The following is a 12,384-nucleotide window of genomic DNA, read 5'->3' on the forward strand; positions in this document are numbered from 1 at the left end:
GCCTGAAAATAATATAAACATGTATTTTTTAAAATTATATTAGTTCTTTAAATATTGAAAAAAATAAGGGTAACATTCTAATGTCCATAAACAGAGGGCGCCGCCATTTTGTAATTTAGGTTTCATTTTCTGCTAAGGTCAATTAGGGACAGTTATAAATGGCTTACTAGATTGTGCAACCAATTACTGTGTGGAGTTTTGTTTGCTGTGTCTGCACTTCCACTTTTAACAGGAATTTGGGAAGCCCATAATATTCAGAATTAAATTATAGGAAAAGGGAACAAAATAAATAATGAAAGTTGTTTTACTACATACAATGAAACATTTTATTTCAATATCTCCATGTGTTTAATGTCCCTTTAAACTGTTTGTGAACCTAAAATCATGCAGAAAAAAAACTTTCAACTCAAAAATGGTGTAATTCATAGAGAATTGTATCACATCTGTGAGTTGCATAATTTATAATAAACAGAGAAGCGCATATCTAGTAGCTGTTCACCTCGCAGCACTGAGAACAAGCTCAACTCTGAAGGATTCTGGTATCATGAAAAACTTAAAGGGACATGAAACTTAAAATGGTTATTACATAATTCAATAGAACCTACAATTGTTAACAACTTTCCATTTTACTTTTACTATCAAATGTGCTTCATTCTCTTTGTATCCGTTGTTGAAGGAACAGCATCGCACTACAGGCAGCTAGCTGAACATCTAGTTAACCAATCACAAGATTTATACATTTGCAAGGGCACTATTTTTCTGCACTGTTTTATCAAGCTGCTGCTATACAGTGTTTCTGATGCATGCATGCTATCTACCTAGGTAGCTCTTCAACAAAGAATACCATGAGAATGAAGCTAATTTCATAACAGAAGTAAACTTGAAACTTTTTAAAATTGGTTGCTCTGTTTGAATCATGAAAAAAAGGTATATTGTCCCTTTAATCACATTGTAAATGTGGCTTCCAGGGATACTAAACAGTGTGCTAGATAACAATAATATGTTTTGGCAACCTGGTTAAAGGGGTTAATTTGAACTGGCATCAGATAACTGCTATGGCATTGCCCCTCTATAAAAGCATCTTCTCTGATTCCATCTAGAGATCTTGTTTCTTCTACTACCAATTCTGTGTTTTTTATAATGCAGCGATAAAGAACAGAGCAAATAACAGAAAATGTAGGAGGGGTAATATGCAAAATGGGTTTTATCACATACATTACATAATAGCTAAATACACCATTGTTTGGTTGTTATAATTACTGACAGGGCTATTGATTTGAGAAATGACATAAGAGATTATAACATTTTATTAGGCACCTTCTTTATTTTTATTTATTTGTTAAAGTCTTATTTTCATGAGTCCCTAGGCAAGTGCCTTTGTTGCCCTATTTGTTGCCCAATGAATAACAATATTTTGCTTAGGGACAGATTACGAGTGGAGCACTATTTAGCGTTAACGCTAGAGTGCTAATTAGAAGTAAACTTTTTGCTCTCATTGGTTTGCGCTCATATTATGAGTTTGTGCTCAACTGCTCACCCGATGAGTGCACACAGATTACTTCTAGTGCAATTAGACTACTGTGCGTGTGATAACCTATTCCCCCATAAATGTCAATGGAGAAAAAAGAGGGGAAGAAACCTAACACCGTACTTGTGCGCTAACACGATTGCATATTCTCATATGCACTTACCCGACAGCGTATTCTAATGTGCGATTACCCGACATGAAAATATGAATATTTCACATTCCAATGTTCTGAACATAGAAAAATATGTTCTATTTATTCATAAACACATAATTTATTCTACATATATCTAATAGTATTTTGGTACAATATATATCTATACCTATATATATATATCTATACTAGAATCGCGTTTGTAACCCGTCCATCGCCGTCCATTGCCACCGCAGCCAAATGAATCCACCTGGGGCGATTACATGTGCGTGTCGCCCGCACAAAGTATTAGCAAACCGCCTGCCTCCACAAAGTATTAACAAAAACACCTAAACGCCCACACACAGTATTAAACCTTCTGGCCGCACAAAGTATTAACAAAAACACCTAACAGCCCACACGAAGTATTAACAAAAACACCTAACTGCCCACACAAAATATTAACAAACCACCCGCCAGCACAAAATTTTAACAAAAACACCTAACCGCCCGCACGAACTATTAAAAAACCACCCACCCGCACAAAGTCTTAACCAAAAAATGTAAACGCCCGCACAAAGTATTAACAAACCGCCCACACAAACGCAATATGTACCTTTCAACCGCCATCCCCCCACAGCAAAAACTAAAAAATAAGTATTAACCCCTAATCCGCTAATCACCCACATCGCAAACTAACTGATTAAGTTACTAACCCCTAAACAGCCAACCCCAAAACGCAATCTACCTATTAACACTATTAACCCCTAAACCGCCAACCCCCCACAACACAATCTACCTAATTAACCCTAAACCGCCACCCCCCGCAATGCAAATAATTAATCTAATCACTAAGTCTCCTAACACCCCCTAAATTAACCCCAATTACATAAAATAAAAAAGACTACTTTACTAAAAAACTAATTAAAAAATACCAAAATAAAAAAATCCTAACCTAACATTACATAAAAAAACTAAGATAAAAAATTACAGAAAAAATAAACAAAATTATCCAAAATAAAAAAAAATAAAAACCATATCTAATACCCATATAAAAATAAAAAATCCACCCCAAAATAAAAACACCTAATCTAACACTAAACTTTTGTAGGGCCTTGCCCTAAAGCAAACAGCTCTTTTACAGTTTTGGGGGGGTTGGGTGGTTTACTTTTAGGTGGTAATTGGTACTTTCTTTAGGTAAAAGAGCTGATCACTTTAGGGCAATGCCCTACAAAAGGCCCTTTTAAGGACTATTGCTAGTTTAGTGCTAGATTAGGGGGTGTTTTTATTTTGGGGTTGCTTTATTATTTTTATAAAAGTATTAGATTAGGTTTAAAAAAATATTTTGGATAATTTTGTTATTTTTTGTAATTTTGTAATTTTTTTTATTTTAATTGACTTTTTTATGTAATGTAAGGTTTTTTTATTTTAATTTTAAGTTTGGATTTTTTTATTTTGGATATTTTAAATTAATTTATTAGCAAAGTAATCTTTTTTATTTTATGTAATTGGGGTTAATTTAGGCGGTGTAAGGTTAGGGGCTTAGTGATTAGATTAAGACTTTGCTTTGTGGGGGGATGGCGGTTTAGGGGTTAATTTGGTATATTGTGCTGTGGGGGGTTGGCGGTTTAGGGGTTAAAACTTTAATTAGGTAGTTGGCGTTGTGTTTTTGAATGGCGTATTAGGGGTTAATCAGTTTATTAAGTAGATTGCGTTGTTTGGAGTTGTTGGTTTAGGGGTTAAAACTTTAATTAGGTTATTTGCGTTGTGGGTCAATGTCGGATTAAGGATTAATCACTTTATTAGATAGAATGCGTTGTGGGGGGTTGGCGGTTTAGGGGTTAATACTTTAATTAGGTTATTTGCGTTGTGGGTGAATGTCGGATTAGGGGTTAATCACTTTATTAGGTATATTACGATGTTGACGGTTTAGCAATTAATAACTATATTAGGTAGATTGCGAGTGGCGGGTTGGCGGATTAGGGGTTAATACTTTTGTTAGTAGTTGTGATGTGGGGAAATGGCGGTTTAGACATTAATACATTTTATTCTTAGTTACGATGTGGGGGGATGGTGGAAATAGGGGTTTTGAAGTGTCGGATTTATTATTGGGAGGCGGGTTAAACTTTTACGGGCAAAAAATAAACTCGCGTCTCGGTAGTCATTTGCGCGGGCAGCAAAACACCCGCATCACCAAGTCACGCCTCTCACTTGTGCAAGCCACGCCTCTCGCAGTATGCCCTGGGTGGATTTTTATTTCCAGCAAACACTTCTGCAAACCTCACTTTACAACAATAGAGTGTCCTCCGGGCAGGCTTATCGCCTAATATATATATTTATATATACGCCTAGTATATATATATATATATATATATATATATATATATATACAGTATATATAGCTGATTATATATAGGTATAGATATATACAGATATATAAAGGAATATCTATTTACAAATACATAGAACATATCTTGCTATGTGCAGACCATTGGAATGTCAATATTCACAGTAAATACATAGTATAATACTTTATTAAATATGAATATAGCATAAATATACTTTTTCATGTTTTCATCTACTTAACTGCAAAGGGCAGTACATATGTATTTATGTGTTTATATGTGTATATATGTCTTTAAATACATATGTACACACACACACATTATATATATATATATATATATATATATATATATATATATATATATATACATACATATCCATCTTTAGAGATGTATATGTATCTCACTGTCCTTTGCCTGCCTTTTTTATTCTAACACCTGAGACCTCATATATTTGATCCCTTATAACTTTTGTGTACAATATTATTTTTTTAATTATTTTTATTAGATGGTAAACAAAACAAGTAATGTTTTTACGAGTGTAACTGTACTTTGTAATGCATTTTTTAATTGTTTTGTGAACCTTTTTTATTTGGCGAAACAGTTAACCAGATCTTTTGAAGTCACAGTAATCATTGTAGCGTAAATTGCGATTGCACTGACACAAATCACGTTTATGCTCAACTCGTAATATGAATGCAATTAAACCTGCGTGCAAACGATTGCGAAAACCCATGCTCAAACAATTGCACTCCACTCATAATTTAGCACTTAGTGGGTGAGACAACAACACTTTTCTAAGAGATGATACTACTAAAAACTAACGAGCTGCAAAGTGGAAAGTAATGAGGAATTTGAGGTTGTATAGAGGTAACGTCAATGTGTTTATATAGAGTAACTTGTTTTTGTGGGTGGGAGGAATTGCATTATTTGATAACCCACACAAGCCCTGTCAATTTATAATTTACAATGTTTTTTTCACTCAGCATTGTGTGTAACAGCTTAAAATGACCGTACTCTGGCTAGAACGCAGCAAGACCCCCTGTTGTGATTTTGTAAAGATATTGAATAGAAGCACTTTTCATCACTGCCGACTCCAGAACAGTGAAGGCATTCCAGTGCTAATACTCCCCATGCCTTCCTATTACATGTTATTTAAAAATCCATTATGAAAAGAGATTGAATTTTCTTTTTGACTAAGAAATTTCATTGAAACTGATTGTCAGAAAAGAGATCATTTTAAAATCACTGCTAAGCAGCCACAGTGAGGAATCATGTATCACAGTCACAGGTCTGAAGTTCATGTACTGTGGTATGAAGATGTACAAGACTGTACTGATTTTATTTTAGTTTTTGAACTCATTTGTTTATGTTTTTGGGATATATACTGCAAATGATTGTAAACACCACCATCAGATTATAGTCAGGTCATGGGACAATTATTTAACCTTTCTCTGCCACAGAATGATGAAATGATTTAAAAGAATAGCAAATGACCACTAAAAGGATGTAAAACAACTTACAAGATTTTTTGCGCAGTCTTGAAATAAATTATAATACAGCCACAGTGTGAAAGCTTTCCAAAGAGATTAACTTTGCTGTATTTGTTTTTCAATGACCATATTCTCCCCTGTGGTATAATATGACACCCTATCCCCACTGCATTATTTGTAGGTGCAAATCCAGACTTCTAACTGAAAGAGTCAAGACTTGCCCATGTTACGCAAAACAAGTGTTATTATTTAATTCCTTATTTAGAGTAGGGGTCGCCAACTTTTCATACCTCAGGGACCACAAAACTCACAATTTTGAATCCCGTGGACCACTAACATGATTTTTATTTTAAAAGCTACAAACCTCTATGTGTGTGTGTGTATATATATATATATATATATATATAGTTCCTTTTCACAGAATAAGACGCTGCACTCACCGGTCTTCAAAAAGATAAATTTATTCAACTCATTAACTCAGCACATCAAATACCCCCAGACATTTCGGTACTAAACTGGCACCTTTCTCAATGGGTTATTACTCCAAAACGATCTCTAACAAACTAACACACCCATTCCTTATTTATACCGTTAAGTGCTTTAAGAACATCCGGTTCATCCACGACAATGTGAACCCGCTATGCAGCTGGTGCAGTGCACCCTGTCATTCAATCTAGACAGCATGGCTAATTTGCATAGCCTCTCCTCCTGTGATGTGTAACAACTTACGTCACCATCAGGACTATTGTACATAAAGTGAATACGCAGCGGAGTGGATGTTAACTAAAACATACAAACATTATCTAAAAACATTATACTAATATTAAATGTTCAAAACATACAGATAACCTATCAAAGTAGTTCGAATATGGCTATAATGATATTTTACAAACCACTAAAAAGAACATTTTATTCAACACTAAGTGTCTATAACAGTATAGTAGTAACTTATATAGGCAGATATACACTTGTCTGTTAAGCCCCCAAACTTAGTATCGAAATACTAGAAGTATAGCAAAGAAATCTCTTCCAGGAGGGATGCTATAATATTTAGACTTCGCCAGATAGAGCCTAGATTGTCCAATCATAGCCATATCAGGCTAAAAGAATACATTATAGTTCAATTGAGCATTCAAACCTCTGGGAGTAACTGTGTCCAATCGATAAATCCACGAAGCCTCAACCTGTAGAAGCGTTTGTGCTTATCCCCACCTCTATTTAGTGGTGGCACATGATCAATTAACATAGTCCTTAGACTAGCGGCAGTGTGTCCTGCTTCCATAAAATGCCTGGCCACAGGTTGGTATGATTCCTGCATGTCAATGGCAGCTCTTATGGCATAACAATGATTAGCCATCCTCTCCCTAAATGTGGTCGAAGTTTTCCCCACATAAAAAAGGGAACACGGGCATGTCGGAATGTAAATCACAAAACTATTGGTGCACGTCAATCTGTGAAAGATCTTGTATTTCTTTCCCATCCTGGGGTGATAAAACTGTGATCCCATCAGCATGCTGTTACAAGTAGTACAGTCTCCACATTTAAAGCAACCCAGCTTTTTTCTGGCATCCATCCATGTACCCTTCTGGTAACATTTTACAGGGTCATTATATACCAACATATCTTTTAGGTTGGGAGTTTTTTTGTACACCACCCATGGTGCGTTGGACTGTGAAAAAGGAAGTGTCTTATCTGACTTCACAATGTCCCAGTTCTTTCGAACCGATTCCTCTAATATCTTGTGTAGAGGGGAAAATGTAGTTATGAGATTATCATCTCCATTCTTTATCTTATGTAAGAGTGTCCTTTGATCATATTGGGACAATTTATTTTGTGTTTTATCAATGTCAACCATTCTGTAGCCTCTCTCCTTTAGTTTCATCATCATTGCATTTTCTTGGGTGGCTCTAGTCTCGACAAGTGTATTATTATGTGCTACTCGCATGAGCTGTGATTAATTTACACTCCTCTTTTGATGTTCAGAGTGGAAGCTAGTTGACAGAAGTAAAGAATTTTTATCAGTTGGTTTTGAATACAGTGATGTAACAAACCTAAGACCATCCTTAGAGATATTTAAATCCAAAAATTGTATGGAGTCTGACCTAAACTCTTACTTGAAGCGTATCGGTGACTCCAATTTATTGAGCATGTCAATCCAACTGATAAGTGAATCTATTGAACCTCTCCATACTAAGAATACATCGTCTATGTATCTGACATAGAACTTTATATTGGACACAAATCGGGTCCTCATAATAAAAGTTTCATACCAGAGCATATAGAGGTTGGCACATATATATATATATAAATATATATATATATATATATACACATACTGTACATAACTAGTATAACCATAGCTAAGTTTACATTATGTATATATTTACAAATTTTTAAGAATTATTTTTTGGAATTAACTAACTGAATGACAGAACTGAGAGAATACTTCCAAATGATAGATGGACGGTGAGTGCCAACTTTTGAGCTGGAAACTGAAAGGCAGAAAGTGTGAAAAAAAAAGAATTATGTTTAAAAGGACCACAAGACTATCAAGTTACCTCCCCATTTAGGAATTATTCAAAACTACTTATGATCATGGACAGACATTGGAGTCATAAATTAAGTTTATATCAAAATGCTCTTAATATGGATGTGAGCTAACCATGACTGATGTTACTGGCAATTACTATAATACTGGTGGGATATGGCTGATCTGCTGGATGGCAATTACTGGAATTCAGGTGGAATGGCTTTGTGCACGGGAAAATCATTAGAATGAAAAATCATTCATATTTAATAAAAAAAGAAGATGGAGGGGAGGAAGACAAACAGTGATGTAAGTACATCTGAAGGAATTAGGAAAACTACTACAAAGAGACAGGTAAAGGGAAGAAAATAAATTGAATATAAGAGAGAATTTTTTTTTTCTTTTTTATATACTTTAATTCCATTATTTCAAGCCAAGACTATACCAACCAAAGCATCTTTCTCTGAGCAGTGCGCCGGGCAGGAGGAGTTAAAAATACAATCTAGCTACGCAAGTTGCGCAGTACTATGCAACGTGCGTAGGGAGATTGTAATTTAACTCCTCCTCCGTCGGTTTTCACTGATGTCCAGCCAGGCACTGTAGGGAGTTGCAGTTCGATGGTGGTGACACTATCAGAGGAGATTAGTTCCTCCGTGATGGTGTCAAGGACCACCAACATCTTCTTGTGGACCACCAGTGGTCCACAGACCACTGGTTGGCAACCGCTGATTTAGAATGCAGTTTTAGTAAGATATGAAGCAGGATTGGGCATATAAAGTCTGCAGTGTGCACTTCCAAATCAAAGAATAGGAAAACCCACAATTTTCAGTTATAAAATACAGGGGAGGAAAGGCAAAGGAAGTAAAAATAATTAAATTATATAGCATAGGTTTTTTTTCTAATCCTAATTACACTTTTATATTACAATATCAAGGTGTTTTATGGCCAGAACCTATAAAAATAATAAATAAAACAAGTAAAAGTTTATATTCACATTAATTGTACTGCATGAAAGGATTTAGTAACTTTTTTGTAAATGGGGAAAAAAAATAACTGCAAATGTTTATTTGGGATTTAAAAACAAACATTTTCTACTAGAACATGATGTGACATTACTAGGTTTTGCTTGTGCTTGGTGTTTATCTGCTGGGTATTTAAAGTGACCTGAAACCCAAATTGTTTATTTCATGTTTCAGATAGAGAAAAACATTTTAAAAAAGTTTCCAATTAACTTCTATTATCAAATTTACTTTTTTCCCATTATTCTTTGTTAAAGAGATATCTAGGTAGGTAGTGTGCACATGACTGAAGCACAACATGACAGGAAATAGTGCTGCCCTCTAGTGCTCTTCCTCATGTATAACATTGTTGCAAAACTGCTGCCCTCTAGTGCTCTTCCTCATGTATAACATTGTTGCAAAACTGCTGCCATATAGTGTTGCAGACACATGCACACTCCTGAACTTACCTTCCTGCTTTTCAACAAAGGATAATAGGAAAACAAAGAAAATTTGATAATAGAAGTAAATTGGAACATTTATAAAATGGTATGCTCTGTCTGAATCATGAAAGAAAATGTTTGGGTTTTATGTCCCTTTAAGCCATTTAAAGGTTAAAGGGACACTGAACCCAATTTTTTTCCTTTAGTGATTCAGATAGAGCATGCAATTTTAAGCAAGTTTCTAATTTACTCCTATTATCAATTTTTATTCGTTCTCTTGCTATATTTATTTGAAAAAGAAGGCATCTAAGCGTTTTTTTGTTCAGAACTCTGGACAGGACTTTTTTATTGGTGGATGAATTTATCCACCAATCAGCAAGGACAACCCAGGTTGTTCACAAAAAATGGGCCGGCATCTAAACTTACATTCTTGCATTTCAAATAAAGATACCAAGAGAATGAAGAAAATGTGATAATAGGAGTAAATTAGAAAGTTACTTAAAATTGCCTACTCTATCTGAATCATGAAAGAAAAAATTTGGGTACAGTGTCCCTTTAAGGAACATGGTGGGATGAAATACTGAACAAAACTCCTGAACTTTGCCAATCCTGCAAAATGCTAGGCAAATAGGAGGTCTGATCATATAGATACAAAATCCTTTATCCAAACTGCCTGGGGCCTTCAAAAAAGATTTGGATTTTGGAACAATTTAGATTTCAGAATATTTATATATTTGCATCTGTAAAATATTTTAGAAAAAAACAATAATTTTAAGGTATCACAAAGTTTAAAATATGGTAAATGAAAAGCATGGGGTTACAGTAGATTGTCTTATATTCTTATAATCTATTGAATAACTTATTCCAGGGAAATCTTTTCATTGAATGATATTTTTTTGCATTTGACTTCACATTTGATAAGTGTTAGTAAATGAACAGGACTGTGTGAGTCACTGCAGGATATTCACAGATGCGCATTTAGATTCGGATGATTACAAAGTCGCCTTAATTTAAGGCTGATTCGGCAAATCACTTGTGACTAGAGCTATTGGAACATGCAGCTATGTGCCTCTGTGAGGTAGTCATTGGGCTCCATTTATCAATGGCCGGGCAGACAAGGTTCATGGTCTTAAACCTCTGGTGCCCAGCCTCGCGGCAAGCAGGCAGCAGTACACTGCCCAATTGCTCTTTCCGCTGATTGTGCAAGGTCACACCCTGCTTGCGCATGGCCAATCCCATGCAAGAGGGGGCTGTCAATCATCTCAATTCGATCGCTGCTACTTAAATAACGCACTGAGCGAGACTGAAACACTGGGGTTACGGAGCAGCTATTGCTGCTTGTTAAATGGAGTCAAATGACTCAAATTCAATCAGTCACATAAATGTTCTGCTAGCTTTAAAAGATAAGTTCTTTTAATTGTTCATTTTCTATAATGTTAGATTACTGTTGAATTGTTAGTTGTATATATCTACTTTTCCTATTGGAAATAACAGTAAGAAACACAAAATGAATATTGTGCTGACATAAATACCAACATGAACTAAATTCAGCCGAACCAAACACTGAAAAAAAGTACTCAGAAGAAACAAATGCACTTATGTTTATTTACCACTTATTTAATAGTTCATTAAAGGGACAGTCTAGGTCAAAATAAACTTTCATGATTCAGATAGAGCATGTAATTTTAAACAATTTTCCAATTTACTTTTATCACCACTTTTGCTTTGTTCTCTTGGTATTCTTAGTTGAAAGCTTAACCTAGGAGGTTCATATGCTAATTTCTTAGACCTTGAAGCCCACCTCTTTCAGATTGCATTTTAACAGTTTTTCACCACTAGAGGGTGTTAGTTCACGTATTTCATATAGATAACACTGTGCTCGTACACGAGAAGTTATCTGTGAGCAGGCACTGATTGGCTAGACTGCAAGTCTGTCAAAAGAACTGAAAAAAGGGGCAGTTTGCAGAGGCTTAGATACAAGATAATCACAAAGGTTAAAAGTATATTAATATAACTGTGTTGGTTATGCAAAACTGGGAAATGGGTAATAAAGGGATTATCTATCTTTTAAAACAATAAAAATTCTGGTGTAGACTGTCCCTTTAAATCTCTGGGATACTCATGACATGGGCTTGAAATTACTTAATACCCAATTTAGGATTTGTATTCAGTTATAGTTTTATAATTTTACAATTATTCTGTAGTTCAGATTTCAAAATTGTTTTAAAGTTGTAACATATCTCCCTTTTTTACTTAGAGATGTTCATGTGGAATTTACTTTATTTGCTTTTTACAGAAATTTCAAGTGATTTTGCAAGTGGATAACAGGTCCCTTTAAGATCTGCATTGCAAATAATCTGCCTACAAAATAATTCATATAAAATTGTTATTTTTAAACCTACATAAATTATAATAGCATGGGAAATTAGTATTTTAACAAAGTGAGATATTTATAAATTGCTGGTTGTGTTTTATATATATATCTATTGTGTATATTTTTAGATTTTGTTTGCTGTTTTTCAGAATTACTGAAAGAATATTTAGTACTGTTATGTATGCCAATTACTTTTGATCTACAATATATAAAGTGCTACACTCAGTCTCCGTTATCCATAAAATAATACCTATTTTTTTCCTCAGTTGTGTGTAATATTGGAGCCAATGCAAGAATTAATGTCAAGACATAAAACCTATAACCTAAGTCCTCGAGATTGTCTGAAGACCTGTTTATTTCAAAAGTGGCAGAGAATGGTTGCACCACCAGGTACGTTTTATCATTTTGCAGGGGGTCTTCGTTGAATCCTCTTGAGTCATTTTTTATTTTGTTCGTACAAGTAACAATGGTAGGAGAATTATTTTTAAAATGTACAGTTTAAATATGAGTATCTAATATGATAAAAAAACAACTAGATGGTGTATG

General features: G+C 34.6%; 1 protein-coding gene across 2 annotated transcripts in view; it reads left to right on the top strand.

Moving 5' to 3' along the window:
- The window catches only part of LDB2 (LIM domain binding 2), a 653,506-nt gene that overhangs the window by 592,456 nt on the left and 48,666 nt on the right, over positions 1-12,384 (top strand). For both annotated transcript variants that reach the window (XM_053704113.1, XM_053704114.1), the window contains exon 6: positions 12,105-12,228. In XM_053704113.1, coding sequence (XP_053560088.1) covers positions 12,105-12,228 — 124 coding nt within the window. The remainder of the gene's footprint in view (positions 1-12,104; positions 12,229-12,384) is intronic.

Source organism: Bombina bombina, chromosome 2, assembly GCF_027579735.1.
Source record: "Bombina bombina isolate aBomBom1 chromosome 2, aBomBom1.pri, whole genome shotgun sequence".
Lineage (NCBI taxonomy): Eukaryota > Metazoa > Chordata > Amphibia > Anura > Bombinatoridae > Bombina > Bombina bombina.